We start from the raw sequence: 26,033 nt of genomic DNA, 5'->3' as shown, positions 1-26,033 counted from the left end.
TCCACTTCTATGGGGCTTACGGAAATAGACAAGCCAGCAAAATTCTATGAAGGAATGCATAACGGAATGCCTTTAGAGGCATTCCGTCATAATAGAAGTCTATGGGCTGCAAAACGGATCCGTCCTGTTTCCGTTATGCAGGAGAGGACTCCCCTGCATAATGGAAACTGGACAGATCCGTTATGCAGCCCATAGACTTCTATTATAATGGAATGTCTCTAAAGGCATTCCATCATAGAATTGCGTTATGGTCCGTGGTAACGCAATCCATAACACAGTTCACCTTTTACTAGTTAAAAAAAAAAAAAAAAAAAGCGTGAACAAATTTCATAACCGGAAATTCGCTCATCTCTAGTCTCCACCCCACCACCACCAAAAAAACAAACAAACAAAAAAAACAACAATTCATCTTCATCCTGAGAGACTCAAAATAGCTTAATCAACCTCCATTCCTTACCCTTTTCCTTTTAGATAAACCATCTGCAACATCGACGACACTTCTGTCCGGAGTCTACAGAAAACACAAATCATTTTAAAAAGTTAACATTCGAGGACTGTAGTCAAAGTAGCATTTCAACAACATAGAAAAGAGTGACTACATTTAAGTCTTTACAGTTAATAATTTCAAGCTTAGGAGGTCAAACCAAATACAGACGACTTATTCACCAGTAAACCCCCTGCACTCACATACTGACCGTTCCATGTTGGGGTTTTGAAAGGGGAGTAAACATTTTTTTTAAGCCAGAAAAAAACCTTTATGTGTCAAAGTATATCATTAGAAACCCTCTTCCAGATAAGAAATATTTAGTCACATTATCACTCTTAAAGGGATTCTGTCACCAGGTTTCACCCCTGTCAGCTAAACATATGCTGATGTTCAGGGCCTCATCAGGATTCCTAATGTGGGCTTCTAAATGTGATCCGTAGCCTTATTTTGCTAAAAAAAAAAAAAACAGGTTTTACTAACCTGTCACTCAAAGAAATAAAGGTACCCAAGGGGATGTCAAGGGATGCAAGGTGCCGGCCGCACCCACCGCCGTTCGTGCCCAGCGCTGCCTTTCCAGACTTCTGCACCGCCTCCTAATCCTCTGTGCCGCCTCTCGCTCTCCCTCCCTCCTCCTGCTGTAAGATATCGCGCGTGCGCACAGGGCTCTGCCACTTCGCTCAACCCAGGTATGACCTGCACTCTGGCGCCAGCCTCTCAGAGCCCTGTGCGCACACGCGATATCTTACAGCAGGAGGAGGGGGGAGGGAAGGAGAGCGAGAGGCGGCACAGAGGATTAGGAGGCGGTGCAGAAGTCTGGAAAGGCAGCGCTGGGCACGAACGGCGGTGGGTGCGGCGGGCACCTTGCATCCCTTGACATCCCCTTGGGTACCTTATTTCTTTGAGTGACAGGTTAGTAAAACCTGTTTTTTAGCAAAATAAGGCTACGGATCACATTTAGAAGCCCACATTAGGAATCCTGATGAGGCCCTGAACATCAGCATATGTTTAGCTGACAGGAGTGAAACCTGGTGACAGAATCCCTTTAACTAGAGAAGCGGGTCTAATGTCCCAGGACCAGGGTTATCACAACTGTATAGAGGTTTGCAAATTAGATTTCACAAACGTGTGAAAACTGTGATATCCAAATAAAGCCGCCTTCTCAGAAAAGTGCAGGAGCGATACAGAGCACAGTGCCAAGGAGGCGGGGGGGGTGTTCTGATTTCAATAACTAGTGCCAGACAACCAGGTAAATTCCTACTAAGGCCTCTTTCACACGACCGTATGGCTTTTTCAGTATTTTGCGGTCCGCACAAAAAAGGATGACGTCTGTGTGCACTCAGTTTTTTGCAGAACGGAACACCCCTGTTAGAACAGCACTAGCCTTGTCCGTTATACAGACAATAATAGGACATGTTCTATCTTTGAACAAAACGGAAATACGGAAACGGAAGGCACCTTCTGTTTTTTTGCAGATCCATTGAAATGAATGGTTCTGTGTACGGAACGCAAAAATGGAACGTAAACGTGTGCAAGAGGCCTACGGCAATTTTTACACTCCTCTTGAAGTATCTGTACCCACAGGCATTCACCCAAGTGTAATGTAGTAATTCCAAAGTATACTTCGTTTTCCTCTCCGATATGGCGTTGAGCAGTCTGCTGCGTTATCGCACACAGAGGCCTTCAGTAAAATACTTCAATAAATTTTTTTAAACATGGAGCCTATGGGAGAAATATGCCTATACTGTAGCATCTGTCCGTATTCCTGGTTTATACTTTTCATGGACACTGCAAAACTCAGTGTGAAATATTGTATAGTGTACCTCAAGGGGGAAGAAAAAAAGGTTAAAGGGGTTGCCCAGTTTCATATATTGATGATCTTGCCTCAGGTTAGTTCGTCAATATCAGAACAAGGAGGTTCAGCTCTCCGAATTTGAAGAAAACGCAGGAATAGTTGCAGTCACCCTCCATCCCATTCAAGTGAATAGGATGAAGGAATTGTAATTATACTGCTCACCGCTGCAATGCTGACGGCGAGCAGGAAAGCCTATCCTCCGTGTCCTTTAAGACAAACCTCCGCTGGAAGGTCATTCTGAATTAAGTTTAGTACCACTAATATTTTAACCTCATCCCCCAGACCTAACATCCCGTTACTATAACAACATTAAAGGGGTATTCCCATATGGAACATTGATGGCATATCTCTAGAAAATGCCAATGTCAGATAAGTGTGGGTCCCAGAGGTAACGGGCCCCCTGAAATGAGCACACAGCAGCCCGCCCTCTGTTCACCATTATGGGAGTTCCAGCTGTCCCATAGCAGTGAATGGACTGATGGCGGAGCTTACACAGTACGATTTTCAATTACTTATATGACCTCAGAAAACAGCCCCACAAGCTTGTCAAAGAACTCTCATAACGATGAATGGGGGGCCATTTTCTAGATAACAGCAGGACCTGCAACCCGACATTGATGGAATATCCTAGCAAATTGCCATAGATCTCTGAGATGGGCCAACACCTCTAACCTATATCAGATGTGCAAACAAAAGAAAAAGCAAATGTCTCTAGAGCAGGGATGCCCAACCTGCGGCCCTCCAGCTGTTATAAAACTACAACTCCCAGTATGCTTGGACAGCCTACAGCTATTAGGGCATGCTGGGAATTAGTAGTTTTGCAACAGCTGGAGGTCTGCAGGTTGGGCATCCCTGCTCTAGAGGAACCCTATTAACTGTCCCGCCATGCCTTACTAAAACACAAACTTGTGTGCCAAGCTCAGAAAAAGGGCTCATGCACACGACCGCTATGCCGGGTAACGGCAGCACCGCCTCCCTTGCAGCTCCAAGCGTTGCGATTAGCCGATCAATGAGACCAGCACATTGCAGTGCAGGAAGCTGTCAGAGGCATCAGGAGGTGGTAGGTGCTGAACAAGTCAGCACCGGTCACCTCCGAGGTGAGGCAGGAGACAGTGTTTTGGGTCCCCTGCCAGTGCTGCTATTGGCTGTAAAACCACTCCAGCCAATGGCAGCGCTATAGCTGCACAGGAAGAGGCCGAACTTCCCTGCATGCAGCCATTCTAGCTGGTGACTGCATGCAGAGAGGTTCTGTGCTTCTCTGTGCCGCTTGTTGGCTTGCTGGGACTTGTGGTGCACACCACAGCAATTTAACCCCTTTCCTGCTGAAAATAAGGAAGAACAACATCTGGAATAGCTGCACAGATTTTTTTTTTCCATTTGCAGCTGTTCCAGATCCCTAAACCACCCTTCATCCCTGTCCGTCCGTAGAGCATTCCATTCAGTATGCATCAGTTCAGTTTTTTCCCCGGAGAAAATACCGCAGCATGCTGCAGTTTTCTATCCGGCCAAAAATCCGGAACACTTGCCGGAATGCCGGATCCGGCATTCATTTCCATTTTAACGTATTAGTGCCGAAATGTAAAATTGCCGCATTGACAGATTTGTTCTTCTGGTCCGCGCATGTGCAGATCTTTAAATCTGTGAAAAATATAAATACCGGATCCGTTTTTCCGAATGACCCCGGAGAGACGGATCCAGTATTTTAATGCCTTTGTCTGCATCCGGATCCGTCTGACAAATGCCATCCGTTTGCATCCAGATTGCCGAATCCGGCAGGCAATTCCGGCGATGGAACTGCCTACCGGAATCCTCTGACGCAAGTGTGAAAGTACCCTTAGTCTTCAGTTGTTCCGTATCCAGCGATTTGTGGTTATTATTCATCAGCCAACCAATGTTCCTCTACCCCCTTTACTAGCGCTAGAAGGAATATGCAGCACCAATCTTGAGAGACATGCAAGAGGCGCCAAGGATTATGAGTTCACTCCATAAAGTAGTCTCAATACAGTAGAGTCAAACTGGGTAACCCATGCATAACTTCACCTCATGCTGCAATATGCAGCAGTCTGTCCAACAAGCAAAAAGAAAAGATGTCACCGTGAAGTTCACGGCAGCTTTCTCCTCAAGCAGCACCTTCAAAGGAAAACCACTTCCGTCCAATTTATGCTAAAAGATCTACTCTCGGGACAGGTGGGGTCAACAGTAGCACTATTCGCACATTGGTTTCGTATTCATGCAAAAGTTCTCCATGCTGTGCTTGCCGACAAGGAGGCAGCAATCACCTGTGATTTCCCGTCACACAAAATACCTGACCTTAATCTTCCCTTTCAATCCGTACACTGTTTACGGTGCACATCAGCAGGAGGAAGAAATGGCCACCCAGGGTTATAAGCAGCACAGTTTTCAGTGCAATATACAAGCAAGGTGCATCAGCACTCCTGACCGTCGCCCAATCTTCACAGCAAACAAGTGCAGCAGTCAGGCGATGAAATGGAGAAACACTGGGTGCCTAGGCTGAGGGTCAGGCCCCACGCTAGAAATCCAGGTGCATAGTTTCCTGCTGAATCAAGTCACGGGGCGGAGAAGAAAACACGCGCATCACACACTTCCGGTCACATACTCACCTGTGCCCCTGTTAAACTGGTTATCCCATCTTAGACAATGGGGGCATATCGCCACCTCTGGGACCCGCACCTACAAGGAGAAAAGGAGCCAGGGAGATTTGCGGCTGGAGGACCCCGGGTTTCCCGGGGTCTGTCCACCACCAGGCGCAGCTCCACGCCTCTCCCATCGAAGTGAATGGGAGCGCACCGCGCATGCGCGGCCACAGCTCCCATTCATTTCTATGGGGCCGACGGAAATTGCAGAGCCAGTGCTACATAGAAATGAATGGAGGGTGGCTGCGCATGCGCAGTGCGCCCTCCTTCTCTTTCTCCGCTTCATTCTCCTTGTAGGTGCGGGTCCAAGAGGTAGCGATATGCCCCCATTGTCTAAGATGGGATAACCTCTTTAAAGGGTTTCTACCACCTCATTTGGACCTAATTAGCTGTCAGACACTAGTGATCTGCTCTACCTAACCATAGGTGCTATGGGGGCGTCTTTTCAGCACCTAGAGGCTCACCCTGTATTCCACCCCGCTCGTCCGTCAAGCCCGCCCATCTCTAGATTGGATGAGATGGAGGCTGGCAATCTAGAGATGGGCGGAATACAGGGTAAGTAGACGGAGCCTTTAGGTGCTGAAAAGATGCCCCCATAGCACCTAGAGGCTCATTTGCATAGCAATAAAAGTTGTTTTTTTAGTGTAACGGCTGCACACAAAGGTCTTAGAATAGCATGGTTAGGTAGAGCAGACACTAGCAGATCGCTAGTGTCTGACAGCTAATTAGGTCCAAATGAGGTGGTAGAAACCCTTTAAGCTTCAGATTTATAAGGAAAGTTTACCAAAACAAGTGATGGCCTTTTTGCTGTATAGTTTAGATTACGTGATCTGACCTTTCAGGTACGCAAATATCATGTAAGTTATAAACCAACCATAAACACACCAAGATTTAGATTTTGTGAGTGAGTGAGTGAGTTATGAAGGCACCGGTTAACTGACGGCCCCATTACACTGCTCAACTGAGAAAACAATTGTCAGGAAAAAAGCCTGCTCATCAGTGGAGGAGACCGATACATTTACATACAGTGATCTCCTCCATGGCCTTTTGCTCGTTTATCGGGTAATTGGCGGAACCTTTACACTTGCAGATCACTAAGGAGTCTTCCTATAAACACTTGCGATGATTTGCCTGATGTTTAGGCAGTGTAAAAGGGACTTAAGCAACGAAAGTCAAAATATCAAACCACTCACCAATGCTGAAGTAGAGGAGGCTGATGGTATTCTTTTGGCGTCCTGTAATAAAAGAAGAAGAAAATAAACTAGCTTAACGTGGAGAACAAAACTTAACCCACCAAGTATTAACACGGGTGCAGAGGTTAAAGACCACCAGTAATCCCTCCTTACTTGACAGTTTTAGTAACTACTTGCATTCCTCATGTAATATTTCTGAAATGTTGTGCCATTCCTTTATTATTCCTCCTAGAAGTTATCAATAAATTGCTAGCAGTTCTCAGCGAAGGTCCAGATAAGTGTTACCAATTGGAGGTGTCTTTGCAGTGTCTGACAGTGGCAGCACTGATTGCATTGTGTCAGATTGTGTAGGGACAATCCCAACTGGTGACACCAATGGCACAGTGCTAAGAAAAGATGCTTCAGAATTACATTGGGAATTCAAGTATTTACTGAAAGGCATGTCAAGAGAGTTTGCAGGTCCTCTTTAAAGCTGAGACTTGGCATCAGACTATCATAAATCACTAAGATGCAGTCAGTTCGGGTTAGGGGGAGCCGCAAAGTCTGGGAGATGTGTCCAACACACAGACGGCGTTTCCCAGACAGAGCACGGTCGTATAAATCAATCCACACACACACACACACACACACACACACACATACAATCATGCCGCAATGTGAGGAAAAACTTCACCTGGCAATAAAGACCTGTATGATCCTCCACCTTTTAAACCGCTTAGTTTTTAGGAGAGTCCTGGAAATAATGAGGTTTTGAATGGAATGGCCAAAGAAAATGCATGTAGCCGCTCTAGTCAAAGTTTAGGGTAACGAATGAGACAGCACCCTGAAAACGCATTCAGTCCCATAGGCTTTAAAAGGAGTGGCTACTAGTAGTGTTTAAACGCTAACCCCAAATTTTCCCCAATGTCTGGCTCTACAGCTGCTGCAAACAGCTGTTTTCTAACAGCTGGAGAGCCACAGGATGGAGTTCGGAGAGATTTCCTGTCAGTGCCTATATTGTATTTGCAGAATGAACTATGTAACTATGTACATATAGTAAGCATTGACGGGGTTGCGTCACCTCAGACATTGGTGGCATATCGCCGGATATGCCACCAATGTCAGATAAGTGCGGGTCTCTAGAACAGGATCCCTGAAGCAGAAAGAATAGCCGAGCATGTGCAGCCACCCTCCAATTATTTCTATGGAAGTTCCGAAAATAACTAAGCGCTCCGCTATTTACCGAACTCCCATAGAAGTGAATAAAGAGCACGCTGTGTATGTGTGCTGCGCTGTCATTCACTCTGGGAGCCTAGAGTTAGGTAACACATCTAGTAATATATGTCACCAATGTCTGAGGTGACAACCCCTTTAATAGTAGTCAGCAATTTACCGCCAAAGGACTTGACATCTTCTCCAAAGATTGCAGAATTCTCCGGGCAGTGGAGCTTGTAACACCAAACGACTGATTATTTGCGGGCTTAGGTTTCACCTGTCTTCTTACGGGTGCCTAAATTAAAACAAAAGAAAAAAGCGGAATTGAAGCACCAATAATATTCATGAAAGGACGAATATGTGTTGCTGTCTGACCTCGGCTGTACTGAATTGTACTGATTGCATTATGCAAGTGCTAACCTGCAGGAGAATCTTTCTTCTATGCCCCCTCGAAAAAAACTCCTCGAACCTACCCTAAGAGTTCAAAACGGCTACTCTCTGGCCACAGAATCTTGAGAATGGCCCCGTTTTGCGTTGCTGGGAATGGAGAGGTGCCCACACATTGACGTTTCTCTACATTTACTTCTATGGGAATTCCAAAAATAGCCAAGTGCACTTCAAAGAGGCTCTGTCGCCAGGATCGACCCTATTAAACCAGATATACTGTCTGGTAGGGATCATCATGCTGATTAAAATACCTTTGTACGATAAACAGCTGCTGAGATATAAAAATTTGTATTCATATGCAAATAAGACATTTGAGCACCAGGAGGTGGGACTGAATTCTTTGAGCGCTGCCTCATAACGCCCCCTCCCCTTGAATGACTGGGAGAGACATGCTGCAGACAGAGCCCTGTCCAAGAGCTGTGTGCGAGCATGTAAATATATCACTATGTACTATAGCTTCACCACACTGCGATCTGCTCAGAAAGCTAATCTACATATTACTGATTTATTCACAATATTTCTCTGCAGCTGTTTAACATATCAGCATGAAGAGCCCTACCAGCCAGTATGTCTGGTGGAATAGGGTTGATCCTGATGACAGAGCCTCTTTAAGAACACCCACAAATTTGAATGGAGAAAAACGTGCATGCACAGACACCCTGAGACAGTCACAAAGGGGTTAACATTAAACCGAAACTACAGTTTGTGCCACAAGAGTGTAATTTAATGTAATGTGCGTGCATGTGTCAGCTGAAGATATGCAAATTAGATAACATACAATATCAATAACATACAAGATTTCAGCTTCACACAATTACCATTACTAGAAAAAAATTATATTGGTGCCAAACCACAAACTGACTGGAATACATGCTACAAGCAGACAACAGGTGCTCCGCTAAGCAAGCGCAGCAAGCCTGACCAAGGGACGGGGAAAACAAACCATAAACACATGTTAGAGCGCAGCAGCTGGAAGGCGTCCACTACAGCATTCTACACCAGGACTAAACGCGTGCACTTTTAATAGCGTTACCCTATGAGCTGCGTTAGGCTGCAAGAGGCATAAAAAAAATATTTTTAACACTTTTTTTTTCCTAATCCACAAGGCAGTTTGCCAACTCCACGCCTGGACTGTGGGCAAGATGCAGTGCTACACTGACACTTCAACTCTCTGCATTCATAGCCGGGTCCTGCTCTTGTCCCTCTAAGCCACGTGCAGCACTAATAGCATATCTGCCAAGCTGATAACCAAACTACACCAGAGCCGATTCAGTTCCTTCTCCGCTTCTTAGCAGTGTAGACTGCTATTGTGCTTGCTCAGCAGAGGCAGCATTTTCACTAGACCAGAGATCCCTCTGTATCCAGCACAAGATCTGGCAGGTCCTGAGCACAGCATCACAACTGCGCATGAGTGTCCACCTCGATACGGTCACTGAACTGGACGCAATAAAGGGAGAGCAGGATAGGCCATCACTGTCACAGACACCCGCTCCACTGTCAATGGGAGTGCAGTGGCTCTGGGACTAAACAGCTCCGTCCACTGTGCAATGGCAGGAGCTGGTTACCTCACGTTCATCTCAGTGGGAGCAGCACTACAGTAACCAGCTACATCTATTACAGAGTGGAAGGAGGTACGTAGTTCTGGTGCCACTGCAGAACAGCTAATCAGACAGGGACAGCCTATATTGAGGATAAGCCAATACTTATTACTTTATTGTACATATATTCCCCAATACCTTTCATTATTTATAATGGCTCATTTGGTTTAGGGAGCAATCATTAGGAGAAACAAAATGGCCGTCGTCCTATTAATACACGCAAAACCTGTCCTAATTATACAGGAGGACAAGTAACTTCCGAGCACTGAGGTAATGAGCTGCCTCGTCCTCCTCTCCTACGTGTCAGGGGTTATGATCCTGAATACAGATTATAAGATCATATTACACTGTATTCAGAATCATAGAAGATGAGGCAGCTCTTTGGCTCACTGCTTTGAAGTAACTTGTCCTCCTGTGTGATTAGGACAGATTTTGTGTGTAATAGGACAGCGGCCATTTTATTTTTCCGAATGATTGCTCCCAGACAAGACGAGTCATTATAACTAATGAAAAGTATTTAGGAATATATTTATCATAAAGTAATATTTAAGTATTTTCATTTTCCTAATTCCCAGAGAACCCCTTTAAGTGAAATGAAAACCAATATATTTAATGGGATTCTGTATTTTCTTCCTCTTCACAAATGCTTCTTTCTATTTAATGTTAGACCAGAGAAAGAAAATAAAAATGGATAGAAGGCTATAGACATCAGTAGGGGTTTAAATGTGCTAAAAAACAGGATGGTGGAGCTGGCAAGCCAAACTTCCAACTCATAAATTACATTCACATTAGATGTGTATTGACCAAACCCGCCATTTTTAGTGTGTCCAGTGGCCTTCTGACTCTTTCCCATCGGCTGAAGACAAGGAGTGGGCCCATTTTTAAGAGCCTGGCAGCAGTTTTCTCCCTTCTCCCAGAAAAGAGACGTCAACCAAACAAGCATGGAGCCGACACGTGTGTACGGCCATGTTTAGTCTAAAGGCTGTATTACACTGGCCAATAATCGCTAGCAAAAGTTCGCACTAAGTGTATGCTTAAAAATCAGCGGTTGCCGGCGGCAGATCCTGCTGTTTAATAGCGATCTGCAGCGAATAAACAACTAGTCAGTATGGGGACGAGTGATGGCATGGCAATAGCTCCTCTCCATGCCGTGGAGGAGATTGCTGCCTGCAATAGAGCAGCAGTCTCCTACGCTAGCTAGCAAGCGATTGCCGGGAGAGGAAAGCTTCCCTCCCGACAATCGTTTGCTGATCTGCCTGTGTAATACAGGCTTAAGGAAAAAGAGAACAAAAGGAGAGGTGATGGATTTTCTACTGCTGCTTAGCATCCTAGTTATCACCTTTTTTTGATAAATATAGGCCTTAGCTTGATAGAACATTACAAAACAATTTAGATTAAAAACCTGTAAACTTTTCTAAATTCCTATGCCAGTTAATATAAAAGATCTGCAGTCAGAGGTTGCACTACATTTCTTCCGAAAGAGTAAAAATACTCCTCTTACTGTTTTTGAGGAGTATTTTCAGCCGAAGAGGAGTACGAAAGTTGAAGTAATCAATATATATAATACATGGGTCTATATAACATTAAGAGGCTGCTATTTATGCAGGAAACCATTACCAGTCTACTCTAGAATTGTCTTCTATACATAAATAGCAAATTTAGACAATTTAAAATTTCTGACTTTTGTGCAATTTAAAAACGTGTGTTTTATCCATCATATTTAAAAATACAACGCAGCAAAAAAGGCAAATTCTCAGCGCTCTGCATCTCCAGTATTACATTGGCCCAGCACCATGATTATCCCCACAATGTCCAGCTGTGTAGATCCAGTGCCCACATATAAGATGTCCGAGCAGCGCAGAAATATCTTTGTTGGGATGATGCTGATGGGGCAAAAAAAAAATACAGGATACACAGAGCACTGCAATAACATGATATAGACTGATAGGAGTCAAATACACTCACTGATTACTGCACCAGCAGGCCCTGGCTGAGCAACTGAGCCAGAGCTTGCACTTAGCCAGAACGTGCTGGTGCAGTGATCAGTTAATCCACAGGCTCTTGCTGAGCACCTGAGCTGGAGCCTACTTGGTGCAGTGATCAGTGAGTCCTCTGACTCAGATGCTCAGTGCTCAGACTCACTGATTACTGCACCAGCAGGCTCTGACTGAGCACCTAACACAGCGAGAACACAGGAGAGTTTAGCGTCGTACTCTACATTCCGGGTGTCAAGATTCCTAGAGGTATGATGACCTCTTGTCTTCAGTCACCTCCTCACCTCTGATGTCGGCAGCTGGCTCCGCAGCCACGCTGCACTCTAAGTGATCCCATTACCCCGGTGCAGAGCAAAGATCAGTGCTCTGCTGTCCGTCCACAGCTCCTTATCAGCTTGTCCCCAGACATCTGTTGGCCTCCTCATGGGCTGCTCTTCAGTCTTCATGGATCTTTCCTCGGCCAGTCACTAGTTAGCCTGCACAGTCAGGGACTCTGGAGAAGCAGCGCGCCGAAATTGGCCAATGAGCAGCCTCCCTCCCTAATAACAAGCTCCTTACTTGCTGCCGTCCCTACACCTGCCAGTAAGGAGCTTAGCTATTGGATGTTTTTGGGTAACGGCAGTATTGCTGTGCTGCCCATGAGATTCACAGACTGCAGTGCGCTATATGAAAAGCCTTAATGCGTATTCATACGCATTAGCCTTTTTTCAAAGTGTAAAATTGCCTGAACTAGGCGTCTATGACGCTTGTACAGGCGTTATTGCGACCTCTGTCTGCAGTTATGAATTATACACTATTAATATTTTTAATTTGAAGCTAGAGTTGAGAAATTTCTACTGACCACAGAAAACTGACTGCCTCCACAGTCCTGATAAAAAATAATCATAATCAAGGATCGGGCACAGTTATCCACAACCCTTTGCACTAGTGTAGAAAAACATCTGCACATTTACCTGATATGGAGTGCTGCGGATTCTTGATGTCCGTCCAGCTGCTGCACCTCCGTAAGTCGTCTTCCCAGGATAGAAAGGCGAATCCCCAAGGTGACTGGACTTTAAGACTGATGAGTTTCCAAGAGACTGCACACAAATTAGAAAAGCTACATCAATTTGTGTTTCCCCCCCCCCCCCCCCACACTTTTAGACCACATGTTTAGAGGGGTTACACCACGAAAAATATTTTACAGTTTTCAAACCAGCACCTGTATCTGAATACTTTGGTAATTGCATGCAATTAAACATTTAGCATAGCCATTGAGTTATTCAATAAAATGTATATGTATAGTGCTGCCTGCTGTTTGCTCTTTCTAATTTCTCTGTCCACCTCACTGAAGTGGACGTACATGCTCAGTACCATCCTTCAGCTGCAGTTACAGGGAGAGAGCTGTAGCAAAAAGGATATAACCCTGAGCTGTGATAAGGAAAGCTGCAGCAGAAAGGACATAACCATGAGCTGTGATAAGGAAAGCTGCAGCAGAAAGGACATAACCCTGAGCTGTCATAAGGAAAGCTGCAGCAGAAAGGACATAACCATGAGCTGTGATAAGGAAAGCTGCAGCAGAAAGGACATAACCATGAGCTGTGATAAGGAAAGCTGCAGCAGAAAGGACATAACCCTGAGCTGTGATAAGGAAAGCTGCAGCAGAAAGGACATAACCCTGAGCTGTGATAAGGAAAGCTGCAGCAGAAAGGACATAAACCTGAGCTGTGATAAGGAAAGCTGCAGCAGAAAGGACAGGCCCCCTGAGCTGCCAGTGTGAAATAAATCTAGAACACCAACTGACGTAATAAATAGGGAGAGCTTGGGGCCCATGTCAGGTACAGGGCTGGTTCTTAGAAAAGGCCCGTAGTACTTTATGATCTCCGGTTTACATTTATTACATTAATCATGGAACAACCAACCCTTTATTAAGCGAGTAGACTTGGCTTTTCTATAACTACTGAAAAGGACCCATCACATCAATCTAACTATTCAGAGGTCTGGCAATGAGTGGTGTCTGTCACCATTAGTAATTTTCAGAACAAAAAATTTAATGCAAAACCACTCCATGAAAGTTGAGTAACTGAGCAAATCACCAAATATAAATGGCAGTGCAAGCAACTGTATTCCAGCATATGAACCGTGACTGAAATGAGAATCGTTCCAGATGTTTTCTTTAAAGCTTTGCAGAGCGGCACACCAACCCCATTGGGGAAATACAGGTATTATATAAAAAAAAAAATAAAGCATGTCAGTGCATTATATAGAACAGCTTACCGGAGATAGGGTGCCAAATGTAGAAAGGTTAAATGTGGGCCTCCTAGAGTTCATAGAAGAGTTTTGTGAAAGATTATGTGAACGATCAGCTTCAGGAGACCAAAGTGGGGGTGCATTCAGACTTTTTGTGACAATAATATCTAGCAAGAAACAAAAATGTTTAAATTCATAGTTTAACAAACACTGTACCCAACCCATTAAAAACAAGACGACCAAACCAACCCAAAGCCAATCTTACCTTTATCAGATGCCCGTGAGGAAAAACCACTGGTCGTGGAAATGTTATCGTCGTCGTGTTGAGAGGTAGAGTCCTTAATTTCCTTCACCAGTGAAAAATTTGAAGTGCCAATAGGGTAGTTAGAAGAAGTAGAGGGTTGGCAATTAAGTGCTGGAGAATCCAAGATGTTGAAGTTTAGGTTAGCTCTGTGTAGTGATGGCCGGGTTAATACATCGGGCAGATTTAACGTCAACCGACTTGAGGACTGATCTGCAAAGGTTAGAATTATGGCATGAGAAACAACATGGCTCATCTAAAAAAGGTCAGCCATACCATTAAAACCTAATATTAATCAGGTCTCTCTTGTGTCTTGTGCCACCTGTCAAGGCATGGATAGGACTGAGAATTGGGGAATTGGTCAACAACTCGAAGGAGTGCACTTGGTCTGTAAAAATGTTTTTTGGTATGTGATATACATGAATGCCAGGACGCACTATTTCCCAGCAGAATATTACTCACAGCATCCTGGCCCCATTTCTTCACCAAGTACAATTCCTCGCACTAGAAGTTATTCATGGTTTAAATTTTTTTTCTTTATTACATTTATAAATGGTTTTGCACATCTTAATTGCCAATTCCCAGCATGGAATATAAGTATGGCATAAGATATTAAAGGTGTTTTCTGGGACTTTAATATAATAAATAAAGGATAGGTCATCAATATCAGATCAGTGAGGGTCCAACAACCGCTTTGTGAATAAATGCTTGTTGATGAAGTGACTGCATGTAGTGAGCCTCATGCAGTTTTCAACCATATTACAACTTCATCGTGTGGCGGCACCCTTTCAAACTGGTACCAATTTACATACATAAAACCTAGCCACTTCTAAAGGCCCCCTTACAATGGCCGAGCATCGGCCACAAAACCTCTGCTTTCATAGGAACGCTGGTTAGAGATTACCTGCTGGTGTAAAGGTGGCACAGATTACCCGATGAACAAGCAAAACGTTAGTGCCTTAGGTAATATGATTGTTTGTACGGTCACCTTAGGGTCCATTCACACGTCCATAGTGTATTGTGAATCCGCAATACACCCGGCCGGCACCCCAATAGAACTGCCTATTCTTGTCTGCATTTGCGGACAAGAATAGGACATGTTCTATTTTTTTCCGGAGCCGTGGACAGGAAGATCGGGGGCACACTCCGGAAAGGAAATGGGGATGCGGACAGCACACTGTGTGCTGTTCCGCATTCATTCCTGCCCCATAGAGAATGAATGGGTCCGCACCCGTTCCACAATTCTGACGTGTGAATGGACCCTAAATCGTTGTTTGCTGGCAGCAGATCGTGCCATCTAAAGAGCCTCTGCTACCGGCAAACAATGATTCTGTATAGGGACGAGCGATGGCATTGGTGATCACTCCTCCATGTACTGTGGGGGTGATCACTGCATGTAAATGCACCTGTCTCCTCCACTGACGAGCAGGCGATTGTTGGGAAAGAGTGTTTCCGTCTGAGCAGTGTAAAGGGCCCTTTAGACGTAATACTTCCCTGAGGTTCTTCATTGTTTATTTGGCCAAGATGCAAGTGGAAAAAAAATAAAAAATAAATGGTCAAACAGTTCCTGTGTTATCAAAGCCTACCATCCTGGGTCCGAACAGGCTCTGGAGTGACTCTGCCATCTGCAGCCGTAGGTAGATCATCCTGGACATAGATCTGACTTTGTTCTTCATTTTGTCTGTCATCAACATGGTCTTCAACGCGATTCAAGTTTGCGGATCTGCCAGGCGCCCCTTCCTCTTTGTTAAAATATCTCTGCAGCCAGCCTGGAACAATACTCTTTACAGTGTCGGTGACACGGCTGATGATACCCTGTGAGGGATGGAAAGGGGGAACATCTAAATTATGTGGAAACAATAAACACAGTCATGAAGGTAACCTATAGAACTGTCAACTTTAATCTTTCCCCATAAACCGCCTACTTGTTCTCTCCTTGAGATCTAAATCCTCTCACAATGCCATGAGAAGCAATGCGCTGGCTTAGGAGACAAGAGAGCTGCATACAGCAATACAAATGTGGAAAACATTACGGAAAGCCGGTTTTACCCAAATGCTCCCCTCACTCTGTAGGGTCAAAATAAAGAAGGGTCTTGACTGCGCATTAAGCAACTAGCCCCTCCATACTGTTTCACACAATCTACAGGGAGGGAAGACGGGGACTAAGCAGAAAACTCTTTAAAAAGAGATCTGGCAAGTCAGGAACATTCTGAAAGCCTCATCAATTAAACTGCAAATAGACTTGTTGAAAGCACCGAGACCTTAAGGAGACTCATTCTCATAAAGAGAACCCTATTTCTTTAAGGGTTCCTCAAGACATTTCACTTTATCAGTACTTCGTATTAACCTGGGGAAGGAAGCCCTTTCAGATAGTGCTTAGGGCTCTTTCACACTTGCGTTCTTTTCTTCCGGCATAGAGTTCCGTCGTCGGTGCTCTATGCCGGAAGAATCCTGATCAGTTTTATCCTAATGCATTCTGAATGGAGAGAAATCCGTTCAGGATGCATCAGGATGTCTTCAGTTCCGGAACGGAACGTTTTTTGCTCCGGCCAAAAATCCTGAACACTTGCCGCAAGGCCGGATCCGGAATTAATGCCCATTGAAAGGCATTAATCCGGATCCGGCCTTAAGCTAAACGTCGTTTCGGCGCGTTGCCGGATCCGACGTTTAGCTTTTTCTGAATGGTTACCATGGCTGCCAAGACGCTAAAGTCCTGGCAGCCATGGTAAAGTGTAGTGGGGAGCGGGGGAGCAGTATACTTACCGTCCGTGCGGCTCCCCGGGCGCTACTTCTGGCACCCCCCAGAGAGCCTGCACCTTGGGCGGAACACCCACCACGCCCGCGTCCCCCCCTTAGTACGCCACTTAAGTCTTATCACCATCTGCAAATTCCTGGTCACATTGGCAACCATTTTGGTCGCCATTTGGACCACTGCTATATGGTGTCTGATTTTCGTTTTTTTACATTAGTCATGGGATAACTCCTTTAAGTGGTCAGTGCTGTGTAGTTCTGGTGCCAACTTCTGCACCTACAAACAGTGTCCTTCACAGATCCCCAGTAATAGTGCCATCCACAGACCACCATTAGTTCCAAACCCACCAAAAGCACAGCTTTTGGTTAAAAAAATTTTTTTTCTTATTTTCCTCCACAAAAACCTAGGTGCATCTTATGGGCAGTGCATCTTATGGGCAGTGCATCTTATGGGCAGTGCATCTTATGGGCAGTGCATCTTATGGGCAGTGCATCTTATGGGCAGTGCATCTTATAGGGCGAAAAAGAGAAAGGACCCGCCCCGAGTGTCAAACACCCTAGGCATGCCACTGGCAAGGATGGCAAGCTTGTGAGTACACAAGTACAATACTCTGCCTTCCTAAACACTTCGGCATCCACATAGTAAACTGGGTAGTCTAACTGCATACCATAGCTGGTACATTATCAGGAGGCCCCTGTGCTGTTCCCCCTCCCCCGGCTTCCTCCCTTCACGGCATACTTCCTTGCCTCCTTGTGGAGACCACGCTGCTCTGACGATTTCTACCTTCAGTGCAGACAACACGCAAGCAGGATCACAGGAGACAGGCCCTCACCGAAGATCATGCAGTGAAGCAGGGACCATAAGGCACCCCAGGGAACACAGAAGGGCTGAACCAAAGACAAGAGAGGAAGAAGGTCCTGTATACACAGACAAATGGTTGGACACATAAGAAAACAATGGGTTACCTTCCCTTCATTATATATCCCCTTTTAGGTCCCTTACACACGAGCAAGTCCCACGTAGGGTTATTTCGGATATCGAAATTTTGATACCCAATCAATACTTTTTCTATACGATACTGGGATTACAATTTTTTCGATACTGGGCTGCGCAGTCTAGTATCACATAACTTGGAGTGCGCTGCTGTCAGCGCGCTCCAAGTTCCCTAGGTAGCACAGGGGAGAAGGAAGCAGTCTCTCCCTCCCCCCTGTGCCGCTGCTGCCAATGAGGAGAGACGGGAGGAGGAGGGGCGGGCGGGCGCACTGCGCCACCAATGAAAGTTAACTTCTAATACAAATACAGGAGGTGGCAGAATCACATAGCCGGCACCCTGCCTCTATGACAGGGCGCTGCGATCAGCCGCAGTTAACTTCTCAGGTGCGGCACCTGAGGGCTTAACTGCCACTGATCGCAGCTCCCAGTCAGTGCGCCAGAACAGCGGAAAAAATATAAAAACTGAGCGATTCACAATTTTTTTAGTCACCTTGTCCACACAAAAAATAGGATCGGACTGTTAGATTATGAGCCGGACGTTCCATAAAATGCAGAATGCATGCGGCTTTTATTTCTTTCATGTGGTATAGAGTATCGCAATCAGGGTGGATAAAAATCAATGTTTTTGAAAAAAAATGATTTTTTTTTATTTAAAAATCTCTATCTATCTATCTAATGCTTTTTGGAGGAAAATATATTACCATCCAAAGGTTATTCCATCATAAAATAAAGATTAGTTTTTTAATTATGTAGAATTAGGCCTCATGCACACGACCATATTTTGTTTCAGTGTCCGTTCCGTTCCGTTGCTCCGCAAAAAAAAAAAATAGTGCAGGTCCTATTTTTTTCTAGTTTGCGGACAAGGATAGGCATTATTACAATGGATCGCAAAAAAAAACGGATGCCATACGGAACGTCATCTGTTTTTTTTGCGGACCGCAAAACACATACGGTCGTGTGCATAAGGCTTAAGGCTGTATATGTTTAATTTTTTGGGTAAATAAATTCCATTAATCCATCCACAATGTCATGCTCTTCTAGAGGTTTTTGTGAGATTATTGGGCAGTTTCTCTGCCTACAAGATATTATCACAGATGCTTGGTTTAGGCCTCTTTCACACTTGCGTTGTTGGGATCCGGCATGCACTTCCGTTGCCGGAGGTGCCTGCCGGATCCGTAACAACGCAAGTGTACTGAAAGCATTTGAAAACGGAACCGTCTTCCAAATGCTTTCAGTGTTACTATGGCACCCAGGACGCTATTAAAGTCCTGGTTGCCATAGTAGGAGCGGGGAGCGGGGGAGCGGTATACTTACAGTCCGTGCGGCTCCCCGGGCGCTCCAGAATGACGTCAGAGCGCCCCATGCGCATGGATGACGTGATCCATGTGATCACATGATCCATGAGCTTGGGGCGCCCTGACGTCACTCTGGAGCGCCCGGGGAGCCGCACGGACGGTAAGTATGCTGCTCCCCTGCTCCCCGCTACACTTACCATGGCTGTCAGGACTTTAGCGTCCCGGCAGCCATGGTAACTATTCAGAAAAAGCTAAACGTCGGGTCCGGCAATGCGCCGAAACGACGTTTAGCTTAAGGCCGGATCCGGATCAATGCCTTTCAATGGGCATTGATCCCGGATCCGGCCTTGCGGCAAGTCTTCAGGATTTTTGGCCGGAGCAAAAAGCGCAGCATGCTGCGGTATTTTCTCCGGCAAAAAAACGTTCCGTACCGGAACTGAAGACATCCTGATGCATCCTGAACGGATTACTCTCCATTCAGAATGCATTAGGATAATCCTGATCAGTATTTTTCCGGCATAGAGTCCCGACGACGGAACTCTATGCCGGAAGACAATAACGCAAGTGTGAAAGAGCCCTTACTTTTGCAGGTCTCAAAACTGAATTTGACTCAGCAGAGATCACATGCCTCTTCTTCACAGCAAAAATGTTATAACATGAACAGAGTTGAGAAAAATACCTCAATCCTAACTTCTACAAACCTATGAATACAGAATCAACCTAATCAAACTAATATGAAAAGTTGTTATTCCAAAAATCTACTTGCATATTATAAATTATACCAGCAAGAATTAGTCTTTATGTAGTAAACTATGATTTAAATCAAGCCTTACTGACTAGTGATTTAAATCAGTTTGATTTAATTCAAATCCACCCTGATCGCAATACTTTTTTATGGTATCGAAACCGAATCGAAACATGGTGGTATCGAAACAACCCTAGTCCGACACATTGAATTCGCAGCGCGTGTCAGAGAGAACACCCGGTCTGACCTTCCAGCACTTCCGGGGTCACATAGCATTGTATTGATTTATGATGCTATGTAACCCTTACAGTTCTGGAATGTATTGGATAATACTGACAGCGTTATGTCAGTGTCATCTAATACATTGCAGAACTGTAAGGGTTACATAGTATCATAAATCAATACAATGCTATGGGACCCTCATTGGTGCTGGTAGTTCAGATAGGTGTGGAAAGTTTTTTGGTTTTTTTTATTCCCCAAAGAAAGAGTTAAAGGGGTTCTCTGGCCTTTGAATATTGACCTATCTTCAGGATAGGTCATCAATATCAGACCGGCAGGGGTCTGATACCCGACACCGACACCCCCGCTGATCAGCTGTATGAGGAGACGGCGTGCGCAGTGTGCAAGTGCCACCTCCCGTATCTCTTCAGGAGCGCTGCTGCTGCTTTGCCATAGACATAGCAGCAGCGGGCATGATAGGCCATCGATATGAAAAGCCCAGAGAACTGCTTTAATAAAAGTTGATCAATAAATTATATATAACCCCAGGATGGTACTGAAAAGTAGAACTCAATCCAGTGTGAAGGAAGGTTTGTCTGCCCAAAACAGAATAGTGCGCAATCAAGTCAGATTTCTACAGTGGAGGGTCTAATCCAAATGAGCTCAGGACGCCCTTCACTGGAGCCATTTACTCCTGAGCCCCGAGTTACATGCTGGTTTGGATCTAAAAGAGAGAGGATGTCTCATTACACAGGCTGGCCAGGGTGCACCTGTGAGGCCTGGGACATATCAGCCAGTCTTGAGTGGGACTCACAGACTCCTCCCATTGCAAGCATGGCCACATGCTGGAGGTAACTGGTGAGTTGTTTGTGAGTCGGCCTTATGCTCCTGTAATTTGCCCACTGGCTCCTGGTATCACCCATACGGCTCAGGTAGGAGAGTGTAGGGTCCCGGGCTACTTGAGAAACCTTGTCGTGGTGTCCGGGCTTAGACATGTTCTACACCGTAGGACATGTTGACTAATCTCTCAATTTTAAAATCAGTTTGAGGATTTAGTGATTCTGCAGAGTGCACCTGTGTTTGTTATTGTTTTGTTATATTAATTATGACATCCGCACTTGTTACCTTGTGTAGGATGTCTATTGTGGTACTTGTGGTTCGCCGCGGGCATCCTCCATTGTATGCATTTTGCTGGGGATTGCCATTAGCAACGGGCCACAAGTGCAGGATTTGCTCCCCTATATATATGCACAACTGCATGTGGGTTTGAAGCACCTCCTGCTAATGCCAACCTGTCTTCTTAGTTTGTTTATTGGGACCAATAAACCCTAAATTTTGAACTATGCAAATAGTTTTTATCAGTGATGATGAAAGGTCGAGTTTTTAAGTTCAGCTGTAAGAGGACCAAATAGAATGAGGAGGAGAGAGATGCGGGACACTGCACACAGTAAGGCCTTATTCACACATGAGTGTTCGTTCAGTGATTTCCATCAGTTATTGGAGCCAAAACCAGGTGCGGCTCTAAACACAGAACAGGTGCAGATCTTCCCATTATGTCTGTGGAGGCTCCTGGTTTTTGGCTTACAATCACTGATGGAAATCACTGACGTGTGAATGAGGCAATTTTTTATATTATAATTTTATATGTATTTAAATTTGGCAACTAAAAATTTTATTTGGCTCCTAAATTTTTCAGTTTAGGAGCCAATGGCTCCTAGGTAATTTTTTTTAGTCTGGAGCGCTGAGCAGAGAACAGAAAGGACGGATTCGGCACATAACTGAGCCAAACGGAGCCTATGGACCTCAGACTATAATGGGGTCTGCTACACACAGGAGTTTTATCTCCGCTTCAAAAATCTTCCTCTGAGCCGAAACCTAACTGACCCCAATATAGGCTATGGGGCCTGTGGGCTCCGTTATGTGCCGAATCCGTCCTTTCTGTTCTCCTGCTCCTATAACTGAGGCTTATGTGAACTCAGCCTAACCTATGATTCAGGGAATACTATAAGCGGCATGAGAAGTCTTATAAGCCAGGGAGTGCTCCTCTAGAATTCTGGGAGGGAATACAAATGAGCTCTTAAAGGGTTTCAGTCACCAGATTTAACCCTATTAAGCTAGCTGACATTAGCGATGTGCTAATGTCAGCTAAACCTAACTAGTCTAATCCTACTTTTATCTATGCCCCCGTTATGCCAGAAATCTAACTTACATAATATGCTAATTAGCCTCTAGGAGTGGGGGGGGGGGGGGCGCGCAGCATTGTTCCTGCATCTAGAGTCTCCGTTCTACCACCAAGTCTACCATCTGTCTGCCAGCCCTGTGCTCTGGTGAAATATCACACCGTTCAGAATTCGGCGCAGGCGCGGTGAGGAAGCTGGCAGCCTCTTTCCCTCACTGCTCCTGGTGGGAGAACGGAGCCTCTAGGAGCAGGAACAACGCCCCCTCTGCTCCTAGAGGCTAATTAGCGTTAGATTTCTGGCATAACTGGGCCTAGATAAAAGTAGGAATAGGCTAGTTGGGTTTAGCTGACATTAGCACATCGCTAATGTCAGCTAGCTTAATAGGGTTAAATCTGGTGACTGAACCCCTTTAACAAGTTCTGCCTCTGATGCCATCAAGATTCGGGGAATACTATAGCTCCTTAAGGAAAGCGCCTAAGCGGCGGGAGCGTTACCTGACCTGTAAGGCTCAACATGACGCTTAGGCACTCTCCATAAGGGGATATAGTATTCCCGGAATCCTGACGGCCTCTCACCCAGTTAAGCCAGTACTCTCTGCTCAGCACTGATGAGGGGCAATCACCCTGAAACAGCCGTCTACAGATATGACTTGGGTAATAAATAAGCCAGCGTCTCGCCTCAAGGCCTATTTAAAGGGTTGAACATTGACTTCTGGAATAGCTGCCTTACATCTGGTGGCATAAGAGGCAGAGCTCATTTGCATTCCCTCTTCCCTAAAGCGTATATTACACTTGGAGATAAGGCCTCATGCACACAACTGTGTGCCAGCTGTGCCCATGCTGCAGACTGCAAATTGCGGTCCACAATGCACAGGCACTGTGTGTCCACCGTCTGCAGACCCGTTCACTAGAAATCCCACAGACGCACTCCGTAATGCTTCCAATGCAGGTCTCGGTTACGCATTTTTGAAAGGCGGAATCTGATTGGTTGCTATGGGCAACTAAGCCAGTTCTACTTTGCACCAGTTTGATCAAAGTCCCCACTGGTGCACAGAATGTCCTAATGTGTGGCTGCATTCCTATAGCACTAGTGCTGACTGACATAGGAGGCAATCATGGAAAATATCAAGCTCTACACTAAACAGAACAAGCAGAGGTTCACACGTGGAGGAAAATCTGCCAGAAAACATGCATATGAACTCAGGGCAGGGACTGACACGTTTCATCCCCACAAGATAACCTTATGTAGTGCGTTTTCTGGCAGATTTTCCACTAGGCGTGAAAGAACCCTTAAAGGGAACCTGTCACCTGGATTTTGGGTATAGAGCTGAGGACATGGGTTGCTAGATGGCCACTAGCACATCCACAATAACCAGTCCCCATAGCTCTGTGTGCTTTTATTGTGTAAAAAAAATGATTTGATACATATGTAAATTAACATAAAAGAGTCATATCTTACTTGTGTCACCAGAGAAGAGTCCTATTTTCAAGCTCTGACTCATCTCTGGTTAATTTGCGTATGTATCAAATCGGTTTTTATACACAATAAAAGCACACAGAGCTATGGGGACTGGGTATTGCGGATGTGCTAGCGGCCATCTAGCAACCCATGTCCTCAGCTCTATACCCCAAATCCCTGTGACAGGTTTCCTTTAAATGGGTATTCCGGTAGGGGATAACTAATAGATCGATGGGGGTCCTACCTCTGGGACCCGCCCTGCTGCTCCCCTGAAATGACTGTCCCCCCATTCATTTCTATGGGAGGTCTGGAGATAGGCGAGCGCTAGGGCTGCAGCAATCGATTATTTTTGTAATCAACTATTCTACCAATTAATTCAACGATTAATTTATACTCTCATAAGAAAAAAAAAATCTAATTAAAATAATGTTTTCCTTTATAAAAACTCCAACATGCACTACAGCCCGCGACCACGGAGCACGAGTAATAGCAAGCGCTTCTCTCACGCTCCGTGGTCACATGGCACAAATTAATCCTCAATGCAAAAAATTTGCAGAGGATTTTTGTGTGTCGAGTTACTCGATTTAATGGAGTAATCCTTTAAGCCCTAGCGAGGGATCTACTCCGCTATCGCCAAATCTCCCATAGAAATGAATGGAGTGGCCGCGTGCATGCGTGACCGTCTGCTCCGGTCATTTCAGGGGAGCAGCAGGACCCCCACCAATTTGATAGTTATCCCCATCTAATGGAGAGTGGATAACTTACCTACATGAGCGTACTCAGTGCGGGAAATAGGCCCTGTGTGACACTAATCCACAGCATTCTAAGGATTTACAGTGCTGTGTGTCCCTGCCTGACTGTGGCTGTACTGAATTGTACTCAGTCAGTACAAATGAGGTCAGGATGGAACACACAACAGCATTATAAATCAGTATACTCTATTTCACCAACTGAATACGCTTGAGTGAAATTGCCCTTAGGCATACAACAGATTTTGTTGCAGAAATTGTGACTGAAAGTCAGTTCCATCAATCTGAATGGGGTTATTTTTCATTTTCAGAAATGTGAAGACAACCCCAAGGTGACTGAATTCCTAAAAATTAATTGAAAGGAAAACGATTCCACAATAATGGTCTTGTTGCCGAGAGCAACCACAGTGCAGCTTTGAGTTTTCCAGGGCAAAATTAGACAAAAGCCAAGATGTGATTGGTTGCTATAGGCAACAAGGCCATTTTCTTTAAGGCTACCATCCGCCACTGCAGATCACTGTCAGACCCCTTAGACTAGAATGGGATTCAGCGGAGATCCAGCTGCTTTCTGGCATCAGTGTCGGGTTTTGGACGGAAAAAAACTATTCTATCAGGTTATCATGATGTGAACGCAGCCATAGGGCTCATTCAAAGAACCGTATTTTTGTGGTCCACAAGACACAGGCACTAGGGATCGACCGATATTGATTTTTTTAGGGCCGATACCGATAATTTGTGAACTTTCAGGCCGATAGCCGATAATTTATACCGATATTCTGGGAATTTTTATTTTTGAGAGAAAAAAATAAATTCCTACACAAATCAGCTGAAAATTAATATGTTTATTGTTAATGTATATATTTTTTTTTTTGTAAATCTTTCATTTATACTTAATATTTTTGTGGGGTTTTTTTTACTAACTTTTAGCCCCCTCAGGGACTAGAACCCTTGTCCCATTCACCCTTATAGATCTCTATCAGGGTGAATAGGAGCTCACACTGTCCCTGCTGCTCTGTGCTTTGTGCACACAGCAGCAGGGAGCTGAACATGGCAGCCAGGGCTTCAGTAGCGTCCTGGCTGCCATGGTAACCGATCGGAGCCGCAGGATTACACTGCTGGGGCTCCGATCGGAGGAGGAGGGGATCCTGTGGCCACTGCCACCAATGATTAATACTGGGGGGGGGGCGCGCCACCAATGTTTTTACTATTGGGATTGGGATGGGGGTGGAGGGCGCACTGCGCCACCAATGATTAATACTAGGGGGCTTGGGGGGGCGCACTGCGCCACCAATGATTAATACTTGGGGGGGGGGGGGGGGGCGGGAGCTGGCTCCCGCCGAAACAGGAGGCGGAAGCTGGCTGCAGAATCACATAGCCGGCTCCCGACCTCTATGAGCGGTAGCTGCGATCCGCGGCACCTGAGGGGTTAACTACCGCGGACCGCAGCTACAGCTCATAGAGGTCGGGAGCCGGCTATGTGATTCTGCAGCCAGCTCCCAGCTCCCGCCTCCTGTATATGAATTAATGAAAGACTTATCTTCATTGGTGGAGCGGTGGCCACAGCCCCTCCCCTCCTCTTATCTCCTCTCCTCTCATTGGCGGCAGCAGCAGCACAGGGGGAGGGAGACACTGATCCTTCTCCCCTGGGCTGCGGAGGGAACACAGAGAGCGCTGACAGCAGCGCGTTCTGTGT

At 45.4% G+C, this 26,033-nt stretch overlaps 1 protein-coding gene across 1 annotated transcript in view; it reads right to left on the bottom strand.

The window, feature by feature from the left end:
• NUP153 (nucleoporin 153) overlaps nt 1–26,033 on the bottom strand; it is an 87,455-nt gene that overhangs the window by 41,307 nt on the left and 20,115 nt on the right. Inside the window, exons 2-8 of the mRNA XM_040432715.1 lie at nt 15,536–15,764; nt 13,914–14,162; nt 13,676–13,815; nt 12,373–12,498; nt 7,559–7,675; nt 6,187–6,228; nt 458–511 (exon numbers count right to left, since the gene is read on the bottom strand). Coding sequence (XP_040288649.1) covers nt 458–511; nt 6,187–6,228; nt 7,559–7,675; nt 12,373–12,498; nt 13,676–13,815; nt 13,914–14,162; nt 15,536–15,764 — 957 coding nt within the window. The remainder of the gene's footprint in view (nt 1–457; nt 512–6,186; nt 6,229–7,558; nt 7,676–12,372; nt 12,499–13,675; nt 13,816–13,913; nt 14,163–15,535; nt 15,765–26,033) is intronic.

Source organism: Bufo bufo, chromosome 5 (assembly GCF_905171765.1).
Source record: "Bufo bufo chromosome 5, aBufBuf1.1, whole genome shotgun sequence".
NCBI lineage: Eukaryota > Metazoa > Chordata > Amphibia > Anura > Bufonidae > Bufo > Bufo bufo.
This window is presented reverse-complemented; position numbering and strand designations above follow the sequence as displayed.